The sequence below is a fragment of the Lissotriton helveticus genome, chromosome 6 (assembly GCF_964261635.1).
Source record: "Lissotriton helveticus chromosome 6, aLisHel1.1, whole genome shotgun sequence".
Taxonomy (NCBI): domain Eukaryota; kingdom Metazoa; phylum Chordata; class Amphibia; order Caudata; family Salamandridae; genus Lissotriton; species Lissotriton helveticus.
Genome location: NC_136067.1, coordinates 2,037,671,049 through 2,037,696,106, shown reverse-complemented (window position 1 = coordinate 2,037,696,106; position 25,058 = coordinate 2,037,671,049). Strand labels below are relative to the sequence as shown.

The 25,058-nt window shown below is 50.4% G+C and overlaps 1 protein-coding gene across 8 annotated transcripts in view; it reads right to left on the bottom strand.

Moving 5' to 3' along the window:
• DNMT3A (DNA methyltransferase 3 alpha) overlaps positions 1-25,058 on the bottom strand; it is a 2,120,215-nt gene that overhangs the window by 83,464 nt on the left and 2,011,693 nt on the right. For all 8 annotated transcript variants that reach the window (XM_078650037.1, XM_078650035.1, XM_078650036.1 and 5 more), the window contains 2 exons: positions 19,643-19,712; positions 18,045-18,163 (listed from right to left, as the gene is read on the bottom strand). In XM_078650037.1, the coding sequence (XP_078506163.1) occupies positions 18,045-18,163; positions 19,643-19,712 (189 nt within the window). The remainder of the gene's footprint in view (positions 1-18,044; positions 18,164-19,642; positions 19,713-25,058) is intronic.

Sequence of the window (25,058 nt, the reverse complement as noted above, 5' to 3'; positions counted from 1 at the left end):
CTACCGCCACCACGGCGGAAACCACGGGCGCCACCGCGCTGGGGAGCGCTCTGCGCCGCGTGGCTGGCAGCACGTGTGGGACCTCCTCTCCCTTGGCCACGAAAGGGCCGAAACGAACCCGTCTGCTGGCGCTGGGTCGAGAGACCCAAGGACTTGGCCGTGACCCTGGAGTCCTTGAAGCGCTCCAGCGCGTGGTCCGCTTTGTCACCAAATAGGCGACTGCCATCAAATGGCATGTCCATAAGTGTATTTTGGACGTCTGGTGAGAAGTCGGCAGATCTCAGCCAGGCATGGCGACGAATCGCCACCGTAGTGGACATGGCCCGTCCCAGTGAGTCCGTGGTGTCCAGACCACAACGGATCGAGTACCGCGCCGCATCCCGGCCTTCAACCAAGGCCCGGGTGAGCTTGTCCCGCACTTCCTGGGGGCATTGCGGCAAACACTCCTCGACCGTATCCCACAGGGAGTGGGTGTAGCGGCCCAAGAGGCACGCGGTGTTACAAGACCGCAGTCCAGCGCTCAAAGAGGAAAACACTTTTTTTCCAAATTGGTCGTACCTCTTTGATTCCCGGTCGGGCGGAGCCGACGGAAATGCGGACTGTGAAGTGGAGGCCTGGATCACCAGACTCTCCGGGGAGGGATGGGTGGACAGGAAGGCAGGGTCGTCCGAGCAGGGACGGTGACGCCTGGCAACGTTCCGGTCAACCGGCGCACCAGAGGCGGGCCTGGACCAGGTGCCCAGAAGGACATCCGTCAGGGCCTCATTAAACGGCAGCAGAGGCTCCTGGGGGCATGACTGCGGTTTAAAAACTTCCGTCAGGATATTCGGTTTGACCTTCGCGACGGGGAGCTCAAGGTGTAAGGCCTTGGCAGCCCTCATCAGGACCACCGAATAGGCAGCACCCGCCTCGGACGCCACAGGGGACGGAGAGACAAACCCAGGGTTGGGCGACTCGTCCAGGCCACTGGCATCACCCAGATCACCTACCCAGTACACATCGTACTGGCAGGCACGGGATAGAGGGTCCTCAGACCCCTCCCAACCCTCTCCATACTCCTCCTCGTCATACCCATATTCTGGGTCGACGATATAGACATCGGGGTCAACGGGCCCCATCGACGTCGGGTCCGGCGTCGGCCGACGCCGGTCCGGCTCCGAGTCCGGAGTCGGGGAGGAAAGGGGGGTGGCGCCGCGCGGCGTCGGTGCCGGGGACCCGACGCCGGCCGGAGCCGACGGCGGAGTCGCTGCACCACGCGGGGGCGGTACCACGGGTTGGCCCACAGGAACCGACGCCGGAGAGGCCGGGAGACCAGCCGGCGACGAACCAGAGGGAACCAGCGGCGCCGGGGCCGGAGCCACCGGCGGCGCCGGGGCAGGAGCACCCGAACCGCTCGGGCCCCCAGACGGGACCGACGGGCCCGCAGGCGCCGAAGGCCCCGCCGGAGAAGACCTCGCCCTCATAGCAATGAGGAAGGCCTCGATCTACTCACGCGACGCGCCTTCCCCAGGGACCGACAGGTGTGGGGTAGACGGCGTCGGCGACCCATGCGGGACCGCGGGGGTGGGGTCACCCGAGCCCCCGGCCGCAGCACGCGGGCGTCGGGGGGAGTCGGGGGTGCGATGGCGACGCCCCGACTTCTTGTGCTTACCTGACGAGCCGGAGGAATGGTGGCGACTCCCGGAGCGCCCATGGCGGCTCCGCGACCGCTCCCTCGACCGCTCCCTCGACCTCCGACCGGACCGGGACCGCTCTCGACGCGGGGCCGACAACCGGAGCTCGAGAAGCTTGCGGGACCGCTCCCGCCTAGCTTTTCCAGTCAAGGCCCGACAGTCGACGCAGGACTCCACGTCGTGGTCCGCGCCCAGACACCGGAGGCAGAGTCGATGGTGGTCGGTGACCGACATCAGGCGGTCGCACTCGTCACAACTCTTGAAACCGGGCATCCTACCGGCACCGTAAAGATCAATCAGTTAACAAAAAACTTGGTCAAAAGACCGGAGTACTGCTCTTCGGATCTGCGCTAACTGGCGCGGAAAAAAGAAGAACTGACGTCAGCGCGCGGAGGCGGCGTCTATATACTCCAGCGACGTCATCACGGCGCACGACGCCGACGACGCGGAGCCGCAGGGGACGCCTGCAGACGACGCCTACCGACGCGCAGGGGTACTGCTACGCAAAAGTTTCCGGATCCAGACTGACGCCTGGGGATATTCTAAGGTAAGGAATCTAATACTAACCTGTTTCTTTCAGATGTGTCTCTTTCAGATCCTTGATGCAGAAGATGACCCACTGAGAGATGGTCCAGCTTGTGAACCGCCTGTCCCTTCTTAGCGCCCACGTAACCAACAAAGAGCCGGTCATCCACCCGGAACTGGCGTGTGCGATCTAGATAGAAGGAGAGCGCATGTTTTAGGTCCAGGCGGTGGAGCCTCTCTTCCTCTTTCGAGGGATGCGGAGGCGGAAAGAAGGTGAGCAAGGTGATGGACTGCCAGATATGAAATGTTGTGACTACCTTGGGCAGGAAAGAAGGACGAGTCCTCAGAACAACCTTGTCCGGATGGACAGAGAGGAAAGGAGGTTTAAAGAATATATATTATTTTATTTTTTATATATTTTTATTATTTATTTTTATTTATATTATATATATATAAAAAAAATAAAAAATAGAACTCCATTGGCTTTCCATCAGAAACAGAATAAAATTTAAGACCCTCTGTATTGTTTATAAAGCCTTGCATAACCAGGGACCATCCTTTCTTATTCAAAATCTTATTCCCTATCGCCCCCCAGATCGTTACGATCCTCCAACTTACACGAGTTAGTGGTACCCCGTACCAAACTGGTGTCATGGGGTGACAGAAGATTCCTTGTGTCAGCACCTAAACTCTGGAATACCCTGCCACATGCCATTAAAATCAGCCCGTCTCTTTGGTCTTTCCGAAAACAACTCAAGACCTGGCTTTTTAATCAGTGATCCCCTCCTCCCCTCCTTGGCTGAATATGGCAGATATCCTAGCGCCGAGATGCCCAAGGGCCTTCGCTCGCGCTCTATAAGTGCTATAAATAATTTTTTTTTAAAAAGACAGAGTCTGGAGCTCACTCACTCTCCTGGCAGAGGTGATGGCAACCAGGAATGCAGTTTTAAGAGTCAAAAGACGAAGAGGACAATTATGAAGTGGCTCAAAGGGAGCGCACATCGGATACATCAGAACCAGATTCAAGTCCCACTGAGGCATCACGAAGGGAACAGGAGGAAACGTGTGTGATGCCTCTCAAGAATCTATTTACAACAGGGTACTTGAAAAGAGAAGGCTGATCAGGAAGCCTTAAGAAGGCTGAAATGGCCGAGAGGTAGACCTTGATAGAGCCCAGAGTAGAGCCCTGCTGGACAAGAGAAAGAAGGAAGAGGAGAACCTCTCAAAGGGGGGCAGAGAGTGGAACCACAGCCTTTGCTGTGCACCATGCCACAAATTTGTTCCACCTGCAGGCGTATACCGTTTTTGTGGAGGGACGCCTGGCTGCCAGAATCACATCACAGACCTCAGGAGGCAAGTCAAATGGCCTCAACTGCCGCCGCTTAATCTCCACGCATGTAGGTGGAGACTGGACAGGTTCGGGTGGAGGACCGTCCCCTGCTGCTGCGACAGAAGGTCCTCCTGAAGAGGCAGACGAATCGGGGGATCGACTGACATGCTGAGTAGCTCGGTATACTAGTATCTTCGTGCCCAGTCCGCAGCCACAAGGATGACTTGGGCCTGGTTGCGCTTGATCTTCTTCAGCACTCTGGGCAGAAGTGGTATAGGCGGAAAGGCGTACAACAGACCGCAGCTCCACTCGCGACGAAAAGCGCCGCCAAGCGAGTGCCGCCTTGGAAATTCCAACGCGCAGAACTGATGACATTGCGCGTTCTCTTCGGTGGTGAATAGATCTAACCAAGGCTCTCCCCACTGCTGAAAGAAACCTTGCGCCACATACGAGTTCAGACGCCATTTGTGATCCATCATGCACCGGCAGCTGAGTTTGTCCGCCCTGGCGTTCAAAGAAACTGCCAGGTGTTGAACCACCAGGGGCATGCCCTGATGTTCCAGCCATCTCCAGAGGCGCAGAGCCTCCTGACATAGGGTCCACGACCCCACCCTGCTTGTTGCAGTACCACATGGCGGTGGTGTTGTCTGTTAACACCTGTACTACTCTCCCCATGATAGAGGGGAGGAATGCCTTCAGTGCAAGTCGGATCGCCCGAAGCTCCAGCAGGTTGATGTGGAGCCTGGACTCCGCCGGAAACCAGAGGCCTCTGATCTCCTCCTCTCCCATGTGGCCGCCCTATCCCAGAAAGGACGCGTCTGTCACAACTGTATGTTCCGGTTGGGGAAGAGAGAGGGATCTGCCATTGACCCAATCACGATTCGTGAGCCACCACTGCAATTGTCGTGCAGTGTCCTCCGAGATCTGGACGTGATCAGACAGGTTGCCTTGATGTGACGCACTATCTGCCTTATTGCCAAAAAGGCAAATGCCATCAAAGGGCATGTCCATCAAGGTGTTCTGGACATCTCCTGAGTAGCCAGTTGTCCTCAACCAGGCATGACGCCGAAGTGCCACCGTCGTGGAAATCGACGTGCCTAGTGAACTTCCCTACGTCTCTCCCGGCCGCAATCGTCTGGGAAAGAACTGCCTGGGCCGCCTACGGGCAGTTGGGCAGCACCTGCGCAACTGTGTCCCACAGAGAGTGAGTATGATGGCCCAAGAGGCATGCTGTGTTCACTGACCGCAGCCCTAAGCTGGCAGATGAAAACAGCTTCTTGCCAAGCTGATACAGCTTCTTGGATTCCCTATCCGGAGCTGTGGTAGGGAACGCGCTCTGGGAAGTGGAGGCTTGGACAACCAAGCTCTCAGGAGTGGGGTGTTAGGTAAGGAAGAGGGGGTCGCCTGGAGCCGGGATATCAAGTCTGGCCACGTTCCTATCCACAGGAGCCCCTGTGTTGGGCCTGGACCAGGTGCCCAAAAGGACGTCTAAAAGTGCTTCAATAAAAGGCATCAAGGGCTCCGAAGAGGTTGCCGCCGGTTGGAGCACTTCTGTCAGGATGTTAGTTCTGATGGCCACTGTAGGGAGCTCTAGGTGTAGAGCCTCGGCTGCCCTAAGCAACACCACTGCGTAACTGGCTCCCTCCGCCGTAACCACGGTGAGACAGCATGCCAAGGTCAGGTGAGGTGTCAAGACCACTGGCATCCCCCAAATCCTTTGCCCAGTCATCATCAAAGGCACAGTCTTGTGCTAGAGGGTCCTCAGACACCTCCCAGTCCTCCCCTTCCTCAAAAGTCTGTAGAACAGGCTCAAAATAAGGAGGACGGACATAGGGCATAAAGGGCCCCATCGGCGTCTGTATCGGCGTCGGTCGACATCGATCCGGCACCATGTCCGGGCTGAACCTGGGGACGACATCGTCCTGAGAAGCGGGCGGCGTCGGGAGCGGTGCCGGGGAGATCGACGCCGGTGGAGATGTTAAAAGGTCGATCGGGTCCGATCACGGATTTCTGGAGGCCAGCAGCATCAGAGCCGCCGGCGACACCGGGGCCGCCGGAGAAGGTAAAGCAGGTCCCCCCGTCGAGCCTGCGGGGCCCGAAGGAGCACCGGCGGGGCCAGACGGCCCAAAGAGTCGGGCCATGGCAGCAAGAAACTCTTGCACCGGAGCAGGCGTCACCGCCGCACCCGGAGGAGGGGGGGAGAGGGGGGTAGACTGGAGGCGAAGTCGCAGATTCTGCCGGAGCCGCGGTGGTGGCACCGCCTGCAACCTCAGCCGCGCAAAGGGTGAGGGAATGCTTCGACTTACCTGACCCCGAGTGCGAAGACTAAGATCCAGAAGAATGGTGATGGTGACTACGCGACCGGTCCCTCGACCTCCCACGGTACCGGGACCTCGAGCGGCGTGGAGCAGACTGCCGGACTTCAAGCAACTTTCGGGACTGCTCCCGCAAAGTCTTCAGCACCATGGCCCGGCAGTTGGGGCACGACTTGGGGTCATGGTCGCACCCCAGGCAGTAGAGACACGAGCAGTGGGGGTCCGTCACAGACATCATGCGATGACAGTCCCCACAGTTCTTCAAACCGGGTATCCCTACGATACCAGGAGTCAATCGACTTGAAAAGATCAGGTAAAAGGCCTCCAAAAACTCAGTCAAAAAGTGACTGGGGGTACTTGCACTTCCCGGATTTGCACTTGCTGGCATGGAAAAAGAAAGAACTGACGTCAGCGTGCGTGGGCGCGTCTAAGTAGCTCCAGCGACGTCATCCCAGCGCAAACGACGCACGCCTACCAAGCACGACGACGCCTACCGACGCGCAGGGGTACTGCTGACAAAGAACTTTCCGGATCCAGTCTGACGCCTGGGGGTAATTCTAAGGTAAGGAATCTATCACTACGTGTTTCTTTCTGATAGGGCATGCTTTTTCTAGCCGAGGCCTAAAAAGCATAAAGTGTGCCCCAAATTATGTTATGATTATAAGAACGTTTCTCAAAACTTTAAAATGTGTCCTAAAATTCTTGGTGGAGATATCTTATTTTTTTAATGAATATGAAAAAATAGAAGCTACTAATTTTGAGGGCTCGCAAGCAAGCAATGACGTGTTATGTTCAGTATAATGGCTGACTGTTGTTAATTTGTAGATGCTTTACAGTAACTGAATTTACTTGGCTACATTTGGCGGTGCCTCAGTACAACTGCATGCATATCTGCTGGATCGTTTAGCAAGTATCGGTATCACTGAAAACTTCTTGGTTCATTCCTCCATGGTTGTGAACTAGCGGTCCGACTGGAAAAATGTGTTTCTCACACTTTTTCCCTTCCGTGTGGGAAACTGCAGGAGTTTTCGTTGAGCCCGAAGTTGTTTAACATCTACGTCACCCTACTGGCTGAACTCAAGTCGTTCGACTTTGCTCTTACTTCCTAGGCTGACGACACACAAATTGTTGTCTCTCTTGCCATTGACACAACACGTACAGGATCCAATTTCTGCAACTGTATTCAGGCCGTCAACCAATGGATGGCACAGAACGACCTCAAGCTGAATTCTGGATAGACGGCGGTCCTGTTCTTTGGAGAGCAGCCCTCGTTTTGGACACCCGCCTGTTGGCCCCAGGACATGGGTGCCCTCCCGTCTCCTGTCAACAAAACCCACAACTTGGGTGTTCTGATCAATAACTAACTCAGACCAAATCAATGCAGACACTTCCAAGGTCTTCCAAATTCTCAGGCTCATAAAAGAACATACTCCTTAATTTCCCTCAGCTTCAGAAGGCTGTTAATATTTCCCTTCCTCTGTCCAGACTAGATTATTGCAATAGTCTGCATTTAACTGCATGCCAATATGTGCTGAATAGGTTACAGACTTTGCAAAATTGCGCCGTTCGGCTCCTACTTAAAATCCTCAAATATCAAGCAGTGGCTAAACCTATATGGCAGCTACACTGGTTGCTCATCAGGCAGAGAGTTGCTTTCAAGGCTTTATGTGTTGTCCATAAAGCCCTACACGGTCTTGGGCCCGTGTTCCTTAAACAGCTTAAACTGATACTTGCCCAACAGGCCACTAAGATCTTCTTTCGCTAAAATAGTCACTTTACCCAGATTCAAACGTGCGAATTGGGGCGGACACAGCTTTGTGCATGTGCCTCTAAAGCATAGAATTACCTTCCCCTTCATATCAAAGTTTTCCCTAGTCTCCTGATGTTTAGAAAGTCCCTTGAGACTTGGCTATTTAACTCTCCATAATGGGGTTCACCTAAAGTCCTGCCACATTGTTTCTAGAGCTAAGACACTCCTGGTTAATCAAGCGCTTAATACAAATAATTTAACATAACATATGTAGTAAAGTAGGATCTGCTTTCATAGTTACCCCCACTTTTTGCTGGTGCCAGTATGTTTTTTTGACTAGTCTGACTGCAAGCCTGCTAATCAGGACCCCAGTCACTGTGCTTTCTTCCTAAATATGACAGTGGTAAGTACTTTGGTACCTTCCCAATTGGCTACTGGTGTACCCATGTAAGTCCCTAGTATATGGTACTAAAGTATCCAGGGCATAGGTACTCAAGGGGTCTCCTATGGACTGCATCATGTATTGTGCCACCAATGAGAGGCCATTCAAACTGTGATTAAAGGCCTGCCAGTGCATCCATGTGAGCTGGTGCTTGCACCTCTCACGACAGATAAATGTTGTGAGAAGTTGGCCTGGTATATGATGTTCACTATTCTAGTGAACACCTTGCACCAGTCCAAACAACCCTTATGGTGACGGTTGTAAGTCAACCTTATAGACCAGCTATCCTAGTGGTAGCGTGGACAGAACAGTCTTAGGCTAAAAGACTATTGAGGGTGTGTAAAGCCAGCTGTTTTACCATATGTAACCCCTTGAATATCAAATGAAAGGACACCACACAGGATATATATAAAATATATATGTATTTATTTACTAACACACTCCTCTGAACTCTTTATGAGATCAGAGGCCAAAGCACATAACAAGACACTTAGTTAAAATACGTTAAGTTGCAAAATTTACGGTTAGGCCCTAGGGGCGAAGCAAACCATATATTAAGAAAGTGGTATAAGTACCACGTCACTGTAGGAGAGTAGGGTCGGCTTCCTATGGTCACCCCCACTTTTTGCTTTTGCTTTACTGGTTTTCGACTTAGATGTGGCTGTGGGCCTGCTAATCAGACCCACAACCCAGATGCACTCTCTCTAAATTCACACCATGTACTCTAGGTACATACACAATTGGGAATTGGTTCACCATGTCAGCCCCTGTAGAAGTGTACCCTAGGTACTCAGGGCATAGGTGTAACCAAGGCCTACCAGGGGCTGCAGCATGTATTATGCCACCCCTGGCTGGCCACTCAAACTGACACAACTGGCTGATCACTCAGCTGGGGCAAGGTCGTGTAATCACCCCTTGCTTAGGTATAGTATTCCTATATCTACCCTTATATATAGACACAGTGTAACCTATAAGTCACTCCTATGGCAGGCCTTAACAATCCTGAAGGCAGAGTGCTTGGTTATGTGTGAGATGGTGCTCTAGCATGAGCTGAGCCTGTCTGCAGCTTTCGGAACCAAGTCCTTATAGCTGTTCTATGATATCGCCATACCATATACTCTTAAATGCATTATAATCCTTGCGGTTGTATGCTAACTTTGGTTTGACTTTATCTAAACCTGTCATGTAAGGTGTCATACGCTTTGGAATACTACCCCCTCGCCAATTCTGGCGACGGGGGTAGCATTCCACCCTTCTAGAGGGAGAAGACATGTTGTTGCTGACTATCCCGGTTAAAGTTAACCAGAGCCCCAGCGTCACAAAATGGACCCTGCTGCCACAGACACAAGTCTGACCTTCTGCTGCTGAGAGTCCTTCCAGTCACGGAGGTTTGGACAATAGGTTTCCTGCCTGGAGAGGTGCAAGCACCACCCCAGACAGGACTATGTGTATTGGGACAGGGAGGGCTGAATAGAATGAGACACTGCCTGGGGCACACTAGGTGCTCCATGCATACCCCAGTTCAAACCGGTTGCTGGGGCCCTCTAGTCCCAGCTCTGGCGCGAAACTGGACAAAGGAAAGGGGGTATAACCCCCCCTTCCTGGTCCCACCCATAGGAGGGACCTTGAACGTAATCCAGCCCCTTTTAGTTGTATAAAGGTAGGAGCTGAGCCCCAGGACTTTAGATTTGGTCCTGAACTGCAACTTGAAACGAAGCTCTGGACCTTCGACATTCTGCTGAAGCTGAAGACTGAAGAATCTCCCTTGTGGCCAAGGAGTGACCACCCTGGGCAACCAGGCACCATCCAGCAAATCAACGGCTTGCTTTGTCGACGCTCCCTCCGGGACCCGAGCACAGAGAACAAGACCCAGACTTCCAGACCTCTCTGACCCTCTCTTCACGTCTGCAGCATAGCTGAGATCCGTGGAGGCGACGAGACACGTGGGACCGGACATCTTGAAAAGTCCATGACTTGCTAACTGTGCAGCTCCTGAGGTATCCTCGCAGCTGTGCACTGGGGATTGAGAAGCCCCGAATCCGAGCTCCACCTGCACCGAAGATCAGCCCTCCACACTCCACGAGTTCTGCGTGGGACCCTTCTGCTTGTGTTCTGCTCGACGCGTTGTCCGGTTGCTGGCCCGTTGGCTAGTAGTCTCTGTGACGACAAACCTTTTGAATCAACTCGCTGGTCTGGTTGCTCCAGACTGGCCCTTGCCTCCCTGCAAAGGTGAGGCACCTCAGACCTTGCTGGTCTGCATCAGAAGCCGCCTTTGAATGCTGCGTGGGTTGCCTTTACCAAGGCTTGTTGACTCCAATCCGGCGGTCGACCCCTCCATCTGCGAGAACCTTCGTGGGACAGCTCCTCTCCAGCATCTGGTCGCCCTCGACGCCTCCTGGTCCAAGTGGCTGAAGAGACAAGCTTCACGACAGCACCCGATTGCTCCTCGACGTCGTCTGGTTCCTTCCTGGTTCCACCCGGTCACTGGCTAGTGACCGGGTGGAGGTCTTCTTCATCCTCGATCCACCCTTGGATCCACCCGGACATCTTCCTCCTGGTCGCCTGCAGCATCTTTCTTCCAGGTCTCCCCAGCTACCACTTTGAGAGCTTTCTATGGTTATCAAAGACCACTAAAATCCCCTTAAGGGTTGCCTGGATTAGTGCAAGGTGCATCACTTAAATAAGTGTGCACCATATACTAAACCAGCCTCAGCCTCCTACAGCATATCTGGCACCTGTTCATGCTACCACTAAATGCAACAAGAGTAAAACAATTAAAAAGAAGATAAGACAACACCACTATTCTTTCTAAATAGAAGGTTTAACAACTTGAAAATGGCAGAGCATGAAAGGTGGCAGGTGCTTAGTGCTAAAACTCAAAAGAAGAGGACTGGATTAAGAAATGTGCAGACACTATTGAGGCACTGGCAGGTCTTAAAGACCCTCTAGAATTTGATATGAAAGGGGGTTGGTGATGGACGGAGCATCTGAATCAATCAAACACTCACACCCAGTCAAAAGATCTGGGTTTAATCCATCACCGTTCTTTAGCCCACTCTGCCACACCAGTTCAGACATGGCCATATGCAAATCAGTCTGACCCTGTCCCTCATGGGAACAGTACAGCCCGAACTGCCAAGCCATGCCAACTTATGGCGAACAAAGCGGTCGCCATAAGTTGGCAGGGTATGCTCAGACGTGAGTCCCTTGCTCTCTTTGCCACTGTATTCAAGCAAGCCGGGCTGAAGACGGCTGAAATGCCAGAAACCGGTCCTCGGAAGCTTGTTTCCGGTCCAGGGAAGGCATGGCTTGGCAGTTCGGGCTGGACTGTTCCCATGAGGCACAGGGTCAGACTGATTTGCATACGGCCATGTCTGAACTGGGGTGGCAGAGTGGGCTAAAGAACGGTGATGGATTAAACCCAGATCTGTTGACTGGGTGTGAGTGTTTGATTGGTTCAGATGCTCCGTCCATCACCACCCCCTTTTGTACCTCTAGAGTTTGAGCCTGTCTTTAATTTCTCTGTGAATTAAAGAGAACAGATTTCCACAGTGTGAGGAAACGGGGTGCATTATATGGTGTGGTTGTCCTACCTCACCGTGTATTACACATTTACTAAACCCTTGAAGATCCTTAGGTTTTGTTTGTCAAATGTTCAGTTCAACCCTGGGTAGCTACAGCTCGGAGCAGCAAGGCTAACACAAAGAAAGGGTAAAGCATTTAAAGAGCATCAAACCTTTGAACACAAAGTCGACAAGACATTAAGGGATCCAACGCGAATTTTTACTAATTTTTTTCAAAAGACTGTTTTTTTAATGTATTTTAGACACTACAACAAAAAAAGATCCACTGTATTTTTCCAGAGATTAAGGGCCATATATAGGTAGCCTAATAGCGGTGGGTAACCGCCGAAATTACCGAATTTCGGCGGTTACCGACCGGTATTTAGGGTTTGAGATGTAGGAGGCAGGTTTAAGGATTCGGTAATTACCGATTCCTTAAGGAATCGGTAAACTACTGATTCCTTATTTTAAGGAATCAGTAATTACCGCATCCAAAAAGCTATGTAGGAGGCACTCAAGTGAGTGCCTTCTTGCTTTCAGGATTCGTTATTTACCAACTACAAGTTGGAGGTAAATATCGAAAACCTTTAAAAAAGCAATTTTGTGCTTTTTAGGTCGAGCTGACGTTAGCATTCATGCGAAGCATGAATGCTGTCAGCTCGACAACTAATGTGATCCGTTTTCAGGAGAGTGGACACCAAAGTGTTACGAGCGTTTTCAGGGTCGGATTTGACCTCGGGAGCGAGCGTCTGGTAGCTGCGCATGCGCAAAGCCGCTGCGCATGCGCAAAGCCCTTGCTCACACACAGGCAGCCCCCACCTCTCTGCATGCACGCACGCACACACAGGCGCGCGCATGCACACGCAGGCATACAGCACCCATACAGGCACACATACAGGCACACTATCCGCTACCTCGCATTCTCTCTCAATCACACACAGTCACGCATGTGCACACACGTTCCCTCGCGCACACACGCACACACTCCCCCCCCCCACGCATACAAACAGGCACGCACGCACTTTACATCAGCCCTGGGCCCCACTCACCAACTGCGCTCTTCCGGCGGGGCTCCTCACGGCGCGTCTCCATCTAAATCGGGGCTCCCTCAGGTCAGAGGAGCCCCGCAACAGGCGCCACACTCTTCCTTCTCCCCGGCCCCCTCCTGGGGACCCGGGCTACACCGGACGGCAGGGCGCTCCATGCGCCGGCAGCTCGCGGACCTGGGGAGGCGGGACTTCCGGTCGGCCGCGAGCGGATTGGCCGGCCGGCCAAGAGCTTCCGGGTCGCCGCGGGCAGCGTGGCGGCACTCTCCCGATCACTGGGTTGTGACACGGCCAATGCAATCAGGGAAGAAAGGCTTGTTTGTGGAGCCCTCTGGGGCGCCTCCGTCCTCGCTGCCAGCTCAATGGCACCTTTTCTTGCTGAAGGGGTGAAAAGTTCCGTTTTCTTCCTCTCCCGCCTCATCTGATGACATGAGCACCGAGTGCGCTCGACCAAAGGTAAGTGGAAAGAAACATCTAGGCCTCGGGCGCTCTCTGCTCGCGAGCATAGGTTGTAAAACTTACACCTCGCTAGCCAAAGGCAACAGCGACCTCGGTATGAGAGATTGTGCGTGGTGCGCAGGTCAGCGAAGGTCACTCGAGGGAGCCTCGTTCTGATCTAGCAGGCATGGCAGCCGGAAGAGCTGACACGGCCCCCGACCCATGGCGCCTCCACGCAGCCCTGCACACTCCTTTCGTCAAGTAATTGGATTAATACCCGCTTCCTCCGGCTAATCTCCAAACGTGGGCGCGCGTTATTTAAAATCCTGCGGGATATTCTCCTTTTACACGAAGGAGGAGCACTTTATCCCTCTGCGCGCACTATTAGCCGCTTAACATCAGAACTAATGTGCGTGAAGCGACAGCGCAATCCCGGAGTGTCGTTTCGTCTCTGCAGATTCAGGGCTCTGATCCAGCTGCAATCCTGCTTTGCATTTTTTTGCTTCTCTGCAACATGTTCATCATGACTTGCTATGCACATGTTGTAGCGATATAGGTTGCATGATTCTAGGAGGTAAAATCATCCAATACCATATATGTTAAACTCATTGGATTTTAGTTTTGGAGGTGTGATATGGTTAGAACCAAGCCCTAATGGGCAGATGAGTGATGGTGGTGGCGGAGACTCATGAATAGGCTGCTACGGGGATTTAAGTAGGATGTAAAAAATGGGGGTTGTCTCTCAAAGCGGGAAGGCCTTTGTAATAAAGGGCGTGGTTTAATAAAAAATAAAGCACTAAAAATATGTGCTTAGCATAGTGCGCCGGCCGACTGGTATTTTTCTGCTTCTGTCATTGCATCCAGGTGTAAAATACAGCAAGTAACATTAAAACAAAACAAAAAGCCAGGACTATTGGCTTTGTCAATGGTTTGTTAGTTGCATATGCTTCAGTTCTAAAATGATGAGACTGTGCAAGAACTATAACGAGTCTCTTTTACACTGATGAGGAGTACCTCGGAGGAAATGAAGAACTGACTCTCCCACCCACTCACTGACTCTCCCACCCACTCACTGACTCTCCCACCCACTCACTGACTCTCCCACCGGCTCACTGACTCTCCCACCGGCTCACTGACTCTCCCACCGGCTCACTGACTCTCCCACCGGCTCACTGACTCTCTCACCAGCTCACTGACTCTCCCACCCACGCACTGACACTCCCACCCACGCACTGACTCTCCCACCCACGCACTGACTCTCCCACCCACTCACTGACTCTCCCTCCCATTCACTGACTCTCCCTCCCATTCACTCACTCTCCCTCACACTCACTCTCCCTCCCACTCACTCTCCCACCCACCCACTCACTCTCCCACCCACCCACCCACTCACTCTCCCACCCACCCACTCTCCCACCCACCGACTCTCCCACCCACTCACTGACTCTCCCACCCACTCACTGACTCTCCCACCCACTCACTGACTCTCCCACCCACTCAATAACTCTCCCACCCACTCACTAACTCTCCCACCCACTCACTAACTCTCCCACCCACCCACTCACTGACTCTCCCACCCACCCACTCACTCACTGACTCTCCCACCCACCCACTCACTGACTCTCCCACTGTCACGCTCTCCCACTCTCAACAATACATATATTGCATTACAAATGCAATAGGTGTCACATTTGCGAAAGTATAAGCTATTGGCATTGTAAATAACAATGCTATTAATTTATCCATTTTCAAAACCAACACATAAAAAAAATATTGTCATTTACAATGCCAATAGCTCAAACTTTCCTAATGCGAGACCTATTGCATTGCAAATGCTTGTTTATAAGTGCCATGTGGCAGACATACATGCCCTTAGGGCATGTATGTGTGCCACATGTGCACACATGCACGATTCAGGGGTGCAACAGGGTGTCAATATGACACCCTTGAATATGTGCCCCTATTACCGATTCGGTATTTACCAAATCGGTAATAGTCAATGGCTTCCCATTCATTCCTATATGCCTCCAGGCCCATAGGAATGAATGGGAATTACTGAATCGGTAAATACCGATTCTTAAATACCGAATCGTACCGATTCGGTAATATTTACTGAATTGTTTCCTACATACCATTTACCGATTCTGAAATACTGAATCGGTAAAATTCTGTATTTTAGAATCTGTAAATGTAGATTACCTACATATGGCCGATAGAATTTAAAAGGTATAGTAAATCAAGGCATTTCACTCACCCATAAACAAGCTTTGCCAAATTCAATGAATAGTATATGTAGAAACTTGTTCAGCAACACATTTGGGCTAGCAATAATGCAGTCACTTAGAGTCACTGTAGGTGACCAACTGCAGTGAGTAGCCAGTCAGGGGGACCAGCAAGGTCCTCACACATGGGTACCTCAAAAGGTGAAGCAGTCTACAGGCAGTTCCATTTTCTTTTATTTATTCCAGGGCTTTCCTATAGAAGTGGTCCTGATGCAAGGGATGAAGGATGCTGAAGATGCTCGCAGGATACGATGTGGTAGACTGAAATCTTGCTGCAATTACTCCTCGGTCCACCAAGGGGGTAATGGGGTCCTGGCCACAGGGTCGACGTCCCACAAAGCCCTCTCGGTGCTGGCTAAAGTCCAGCCGCCACTGGACTACAAGTCGCTCAGTATGGGTGTCACAGGTCAATCCTTCCTGGGTTGACAACTCATCCTCTGGAGCGCCCAGCTGTACTCCCGGGCTCAACAAAATCGGGTGCAACTTTGTACATTGGGTCCTGGTCATTGGTGCAGCTTGCCGGCAGTCTGCAGCAGTGTGAATACTTTGGGCTACCAACTTGCCCAAGCAGGCTTCTTCAGCTGTTGTGTCCTTGTGCTGTGAATAAGAGGACCGTCAGCTGGCCCTTGGAGTATCTTCACTTTGGGTGGGCTCTGAGTACGACAGGGCAGGCGCAGTTTTTCTCCTTTGCTAGCTACAGGTGGAGTCCACAATGGTGAGCCTCCCTTTGCCTGTTCCACGGTCATCAGAACTGTCATTCCTCGGTCTTTCTTTCAGTCCTGTCGAGATACGAGTTTGAGGTGCCAGGGATGCCCTACTCTTGCTCAGAAAATGCCCTCAGGGCATGATGCAGTTGGTAGTCAATGGGCTAACAGGTTTCCTACCACCTGATAACCACTTCCTGCCAATATGGGAGGACCCGGTCTCCTGGCATGTGGAGCTCCTCAGCCCAACCTAGTGATGCAGCTAACAGGGGGGCTATATGTCCCTGGAAAACAGGTTTGGCAACTAGTTTCCTCTCTCCTGTCTCTAGTGCCAGCCTGTCTGCCTGAACAATGGAGCAGCCCTTCTTCCAAGTGTTACCCATTTGTCCTTCAAAGGCAGCCCTGTGTCTCGGTGACACCTCCTGTGAGAGCTGGCCCTTATTGTATCCATTCCTAGGAGTCGCTAACACATCTCTCCAGGAGGGCAAAAAGCTGTCTGGGTGACAGGACCACATGTGCAAAAGGTACGGGCACAGGTGACTAAAGTCAAAAAAGTGGCAACTTGGCTAAGGTCGAACACTGCGACTTGACGCATACATTTCGACCCAAGAATTAACCCGGCTAAATGTAACTAGTTGTCTGATACCTTGGATGACACACTTTGGTCGGACCGTCACAGCCAAGGGGTCAGCATGTAACTCTATATTTGTCAATTGGGCAACCAAGCCTTTCCACAGTAAGAACAACAAGTTCGCGTTTTTAATGTCAGAACATGTAATATTTCAGATTCTGCTTGTGAGATATGTTGCACCCTGCCTTAGGACTCAATATGCCTGGCATACACGTGACTTATACACATGCCTGGGAGAGGTCTAGCTTTTCCATTACTTTAAATGGTAAAGTCGAGCCAGCAGTTCAAACTGCTCATTTAGACTGCAAATAGCAGGCTGGGAGTCTCACTGTGCTCGTGTCACACCCAGGGTGGCACAACCAGTGCTGCAATCCCATGAAGCGACTCTCTAACTTACATGCCCTGGGCACCATCTACTAGGGACTTACAGGTGAGTTAGCTTAGCCAATTGGGGAAGAGCCAATCGACATACCAGTTTAAGGGTAAGGGCACAGGCACAGAGATCTGGTTAGCTGACCTGAGTGCACTCTCAGAGTCGAAAAACCAGCAGCATCAGTCCAAATATTTGAAGGTGACCATACAAAAAGAGGCATTTCCTTATACACAATTGTGCAGTCTGCATGATAAATGCTTTGACCCTCCTCAAATATGTTCTTCTAAAGCTTGGGATAAATAATCGGACAAAAAAGCTGATCTGTTGGCATAGTGTTTGAATTTGATATACAGAAGTAGTAAGTAAATGGTAAAATATCCAACAATTATGCACAGACCTAAATGCACAATATTAGCAAAAGGCAGCAAGGGGGCTTTCAATGATAGGGGCATATGTTTTCTCCTTTTACTGCATGCAGCAGGATTCCATGCACTCTGGTTTCTTGAAAACTAGCAGGCAGACAGCCCTAGATGCAATTAATTGTTGCAGTCCAACTGCAAGATTAGTGCATTAACCACTAAAACACAGAAGGTGTTAAATTTTCCTGGGAAAACCATGATTCAACAAAACAGGTATTAAAATGTGAAAAAGGCAGCTTCACTTAAATGATGACACATGATCCAGGAACAGGACAGGTACCCCATGGCAACACATAAAAGCTCATGTGATTAGAAATGCTTGGCACTCAAAAGTATTCCAATGCCTCCAGGGAATTGTTAATCATATAAAATGGAAACACTTTATTCCTAGGGGCATAATGTTATTTTATAGCAATGCATCATAGGTCGATGTTGAAAACCACATTTTTCTCCAATCTAAGGCCCATAGTGTATAATAGCATCCTATATTTGACAGAAGGTCCTTCACTGGTTTGAATACCTGTCACTCTTAAGTATGCTCAATGATTCTTACCTTTCCATTTCAGTGCACCACAGAATGTCCTCCTTCTCATTCATGAACACCGGGAAATGCTGGTCTTTACCTTGCTTGATGGAGTTGGATCTAGTGGTGATGGTTCTTACTTTGCTGAACTGTGAAAAAAGAAAGCATGTGATATGATAGGGACTGCCACTTGATTACCAGTACTCCCGAAAGGTGGGAGTGTAACTGCCCCTTAAATCCATCCTCTTTTTCTACTGCTAACAGCTGTGTGACATTTTGGGCATGGCAGACTGAGGGATTCATTTATTCCATCTTTGTTTGGCACTGCCAAATGCGACCAACTGATGTACCTTGAAACATGCATCCCTTAAGTTCTACTGCTCATCATTTCCCTGTACTCACAGAAAAGCATGCTCTGCCAAATGGATTTGTTGAGAACCACAATGGCGTAGCGTAACTAGAATAATGAAGGGGTAAAATCTGAGTGTTGGGTGTCCAAAGTCTGGTTTTAGAGTTAGGAGAGTGTGATGTGCCCTTGAATTCCACTTTTAGAATCGGAAAGGTGTGCTGTAAGTTTGTGTGAGTGGATTTCTTGTTTACTGCAGTAGAAACATTGATTTTTAAAATCATATGCTGACTCATTTCCCAAATTGTGATTTAATACGTTTCTAAGTTAGCTATTCACAAACAGCTGTGTCTTCAAATCTATAAATAGCAGGAAACAAATCAGACACCCATATTGTATGGCTATAAATATACGTCAGGGTTGTCTGCTGTACACCTACAAACACACTCAATGTCATAAATCTGATGTTGGCTTAAACCACACATCATGCAGATCCCTATTGTTGTTTATACTGTCATGTTTTGATGAATTAACTCTTCAGAAACCACTGCTTGCTTTAATAGGTCTATTTATCATGATTTTGAGGAATGTAAGGTAGTCTCTTTTATTTCACACACTGAGGTCTTAAGTACGAGTGCCCTGTAAAAATCCAATATGAGGGATACCTCCAGTTATGGCACAAATCTGAATCATGGGCCCGCAACAAACAACGCACCTCTGCAATCTTCCTCGAGTTAATTTCGGCAGGTCAAACCAGCTGATATTTATCAGGGGATAATGCCTGGTAAATAGAGAGACCTGCAGCTAAGGTTGCAGATATCAGGGAAGCTTGCATCTTATACCCCATTTCCTGGGTAAAACTTGGAATAGGTGAGAGATGTCGGCTATTATCAGGTGCATTAATTACCACACAGGACACCGTAATCGAGCCTTAAGCCTATTATCCTCACTGATTTTCTCAACAGGAAGTAAGAATATAGAGACTCATTTCATCCTTCAGAAGCAGAAACACGCTAATGGAACATATACTGTAGTTTACTATGCTATATTCTGATCCATTTGCCACAACTAGCACTTTAAAAACTGACAGGCTTGGCATCTAAGCTGTAACAGGTAAAAGGGAGTATGTGCTGTGTGCTTCAGTTCCTCGTCCACATGTTTAGTAGGACCTCAGTTCTTGGATCCAAGTGCAATTGGTAGCACTGTGGGATTTGGTCACCCTTTTATTAGAGGGAGACGCACTATGCCTGTGCAGTTTCCACCATATTTTGACGCTCTTTACCTTTGCTATCCGGCCATGTTCCAAACAGTCCTGCAGATCCAGCTTATCGTTGTTTGTGGAAGCCAGAGGCCTAGAAGACAGAAAAGCAGACTCAATGAAAAGGTGTGTCATTTTGCTGAAGCTGCTGTTTTTATAAACTCTGACAATCATATGTTATAATTATTATTCCAACAACTTTTTTGAAAACTTAAAAGGCTTGTGTTTTTATTCAGGGATACAAATACACCTAGAAAGATTCAAGGCAATTGCTTGCTTTTGAGATCTCTGCAGTGCTTAATTTGCAACAGAATGAGTGCTGGTGCCCAAAGTTTATTAAAAAAACCCGCGGCTGGTGCTTTTAAATGTCAGTGCAGCAAACAGCAAAGTCATGAATTAACCTCATGCTTCTTCCAGCCACTATCAGATACTTCATACCACTTTATTTCACTCCAGGTTCCTGCTTTCTAACTTTGCAACGGGTTTTCTGTCTTGCTCTTCCTACTTATTTCCCCCTCCTGCTTGCAGTCAATGTCTGATTAGGAAAAATAAGTGCCGATTGGCCCTACTGGCTCATATTAGGCAATGGATCTCTGTGAGCTACAAGTGCCATGTGGACACTTAGCAGGAAAAACAGACTTTTGCAGGTTGCTATTTTTATTAGAGGAAGACTTTAGAGTCATGGGATGTACAGTGACTCCTCCCCTAGTTGACAAATGTGGATGGGCAAACACAAGGAGATGATGGACGGAGCGCTGAAACTTTTCAGACACTCACCCCCAGTCACAGATCCGGGTTTAATCCATCATCGTTCTTTAGCTCAATTCGCCACCTCACTTCAGACCCAGTAATATGCAAATTAGTCTTGACCCTGTGCATCTTGGGAACAGTCCAGCCCGAACTGCCAAGCCAGGTCTTACCTGAACCGGAAACAAGCATCCTGGGACTGGTTTCGGGTAACACCTCTCATCAGCTGTTCCCTAGATGCTTGTTTCCGATGATGGATTCAACCCAGATCTGTGACTGGGGGTGAGTGTCTGAAAAGTTTCAGCACTCCGTCCATCATCTCCTTGTGTTTGCTTATTTGCCCTAAGTTGGCAGGTTATGCCCAGATGTGGGTCCCTTGCTTACTTTGCCACTGGATTCAAGTTAGCCTGGCTGACGAAGGGTGTTACCCCGAAACCGGTCCCAGGATGCTTGTTTCTAGTCCAGGGAGGACCAGGCCTGGAAGTTCAGGCTGGACTGTTCCCATGAGGCACTGTGTCAAGACTAATTTGCATATGGCTGGGTCCAAACTGGGGTGGCCAAGTGATCTAAAGAACGATGATGGATTCAACCTAGATCTGTGACTGGGGGTGAGCATCTGAAAAGTTTCAGCACTCAGTCCATCATCTCCTTGTGTTTGAAATGTGCATGGGCACCAACTCCGTGTTAGATTGCTTTTTCTGCTAATGGGTTCAGACATAAACCAACAGAGCACTGAGAATCACACATTTTCCGGACCCATGCAGTTAGAATTCAATGCCAATTATCTGTAAGAAACAGCCCGTGAGCTTCGACACGAGAGAAGCGCAGATCGTAAAAGAGGGATGGAACAGAAGTCCTTTCAAAACTGTCGCCGGTACCACGCTCAGTACCTGTGTACAGACCATGCATGATGCCAACAAATTGTGCCTTGCTCCAGAACATCACACAACTTCCTGTGAGTCCTGCTTTGCCTTCTGCATCAAGAAGATCTTATGGCACCAAAGGGGTAGGGCGCTGGGCACACCAACAACCATCTGTTGAGACCCCTCCGATATATATTCAGTGAGCAGCAACCCTACGGCGTTAACAGAGACCGCTGGCCCCTCCTTCATCCCTCCAGGTCAAGTGCCGTCCAAATCAGAGTCCATTTCCTCCAGCACCTCGAAACTCGATAAGGAAGGGGACCTCGTGCAAGCATCCAAGAACAGCAGCCCTCGAACCAGGACCAAGTCCAGGGTAGTGAGTACACTCTGCTCCAATACTCATTTAAAGCCTCACAAGAGGCTTCATGCTGAGGTAGAGCACTGCTCCCGTGGAAGTCGGGCATGGAGACCATGCACAAAAAACTGCTGCCTCAAGGGCCTCTGCCACAACTGAAGCAGATGCCAAAGCTCTAGTTGACATACAAAATGCCCTTGATGCTGAAAAAACCATTGACAGTATGATCTGAAAAACCAGAGCACTCTATCCTGCAGAGACTCCAAGACCAGCTCTACACCAGGTAGGAGCACCTCTTCATTCATTTTGTCACTGGGAAAATCTTGGCGAAATCACCTCCGCTGAAGCCAACAGAGACTCTGCCTCGCAAGGGATCCCCACTCTCCTTTTCGGATTCAGACAGCTCCTTTGAACATGTTGATCCATGTGACCATCGCTTTTAAGAAAAAACCCACAGATAATCCCTGGGATGACTAACAAGGCCACCCATGGTGAATTATGTCTACACCACTATCTTGGCAGGGCATCCCCGCCCAACAATACCACGGACTACTATGAGGTCCCCCAAGGGCCACGACCTTCAATAAGGTGGACATGTACATTCTCCACAAGTAAGAAGACCTTCTTATAGAGAAGTTCTCCAAATCAGACAGGACAGTGCAGGTCCTACCTGTGCTAAATGTCAAGCTTAAATCTGCTCATAGACCTTGAAAGAGCCCGTAAAGGCGAGGGTAGTAACACCCTGGGGGGAGAAAAATACAAACCCTCATCCAGCAGTCCGGTCTATAGCAAGGGCCATGTTCCTTTGACCAAGCTGCTAAGGGGTTACTTTCACAAAGAGCAGAGAGGCGTCCTCAAAGCCACTTCCTCGGAACAGCTGCATTCTTATCAGAGACAGTAGCAGTCCTTTTACCCACAGGCAGGGAGGGGTAACAGCATAGGTACCTCCAGCAGTAACCACAAGAGAGGGGTAAAGCCCGCTATGGTAAAGGGGCCTCTGCCTCCAAATACTGACTTGCTCGGACTTTCAACCAATCACGTCACCTGCCATGGGGAATTACCAGATTTCCGCTCACATTGATAGGAAATCAAGTCAGATTAGAGGGTTGTAGCCGTAGTTCACCACATCTACGGTCTAGAGCTTCTCATAACATTTCCAAACTCCCACCTTGCACACACATCCTCAGCAGAGAATATCTCTGCAGTCAGGAAGAAGAGGTACAAGCACTCTTTCACGAAGGGGCAAGAGAGAGAGTATCTCCTCAACACCAGGGAGTGTCTACTCTCAAATTCCTTTATATACCCATACATTCTGTCCACTGACAGTACCTTCACTTTGAGGTAAGTGGTCGACAGTATCAATTCAAAGTACTTCCCTTCAGGGTTACCACTTCTCCATGGGTATTCACTAAGTGCCTTGTGGTGGTAGCCGCAAAACTTAAAGGGGTGGGGGCATGACACTCATTTCGTCCCCTACCTTTACAACCGGCTGATCAAGAGTGCAGGCAGGAAGCAATGCTTAGTCCACACTCAAGCTGCAATCTCACTGCTCCACAGCCTGTTGTTCATCATAAATGTCATCAAGTCCCACCTTCAACAAATCTTTCTAGGGTCAGTCCTAAACAGATCCACAAGCAAAGCCTACCCCAACCAACAGAAAGCATTTCAGCAACTTCAGTCTCTTTTTCAGCCTAATCCTCAATTTAAAGTCAGGGGGCCCGATGAACAAGTTACTTACCTTCGGTAACGATATATCTGTAAGAAACAGTAGTTAGTATTAGATTCCTTACCTTAGAATATCCCCATGCGTCAGTCTGGATCCGGAAACTTTTGCGTAGCAGTACCCCTGCGCGTCGGTAGGCGTCGTCTGCAGGCGTCGTGCGCCGTGATGACGTCGCTGGAGTATATAGACGCCGCCTCCGCGCGCTGACGTCAGTTCTTTGCACACAGCTTTTTCGCGCCAGAACACGCAGAGCCATGGAAGAACCAACACTGGTGCCATGCGAAACTAGGGCCCTGAAGGGGATGACCTTAACCCTATGTATCAGTTCGCAGAACGGGGAGGATGGGCGGGGCGGTAAGGAATCTAATACTAACTACTGTTTCTTACAGATATATCGTTACCGAAGGTAAGTAACTTGTTCATCTGAAAGAAACAGGTTAGTATTAGATTCCTTACCTTAGAATAGATACCCCAGCAATACCAACCCCGGTGGTGGGTCTGCGAACCAATACAGCTTACACCAGAAAGTCCTGGAGGACAGAACGGCCAAAAAAGCCATCCCTCCGGACTTGACTGTCCAGGCAGTAGTGCCTTGCAAACGTGTGCAGCGAGGCCCACGTAGCCGCCTGACAAATGTCCTGCAAGGGGACTCCCCGGCCCAGGGCAGTAGTAGCCGCCGTGGCCCGAGTGGAATGGGCTCTCAGCCCAACAGGAGGCTCCTTCCGAGCCAAAGAGTAGCACACTTTGATGCACAGGACGACCCACCGAGAGATGGTTCTTTTATGTACCGCCCTTCCCTTCTTCGCACCCACGTAGCCAACAAACAGTTGGTCATCCACCCAGGACTGGCGTGTGCGATCCATATAAAATGAAAGCGCACGTTTTGGGTCCAGACGATGGAGCCGCTCTTCATCCTTTGAGGGATGCGGAGGCGGGAAGAAGGAGGGCAAGGTGATGGACTGCCCGTTGTGAAAAGCAGAAACTACCTTGGGCAGGAAAGAAGGTCTAGTTCTCAGAACCACCTTGTCTGGATGAATGGACATGAAAGGAGGTTTGACAGAAAGAGCCTGGAGCTCACTCACTCTCCTGGCAGAGGTGATGGCAACCAGGAAGGCCGTCTTCAAAGTCAGGAGACGGAGAGGACAGGAATGAAGCGGCTCAAAGGGAGCGCACATCAAGAAAGTCAGAACCAGATTCAAGTCCCACTGAGGCATCACGAACGGAACAGGTGGATACATGTGCGTGATGCCCTTCAAGAATCTCGTTACAATAGGGGACTTGAACAAAGAAGGTTGATCAGGCAGCCTTAGAAAGGCCGAAAGGGCAGAAAGGTAGCCCTTGATAGTGCCCAGAGCAGAGCCCTGCTGGGCAAGAGAGAGAAGAAAGAGGAGAACCTCGGAGAGAGGGGCAGAAAGAGGGTTCACAGCCTTTGCTGTGCACCATGCCACAAATCTGTTCCACCGGCAGGCGTATACCGACTTTGTGGAGGGACGCCTGGCTGCCAGAATCACATCACAAACTTCAGGAGGCAAGTCAAATGGCCTCAACTGTCGCCGCTCAATCTCCACGCATGGAGGTGGAGACTGGACAGGTTCGGGTGGAGGACCGTCCCCTGCTGCTGCGACAGAAGGTCCTCCTGAAGGGGCAGGCGGATCGAGGGACCGACTGACATGCTGTGAGAAGTTGGCCTGATATGCATTGCTCACTATTCTAGTGATCACTATGTATCAGTCCAAACAACCCTTATTGATG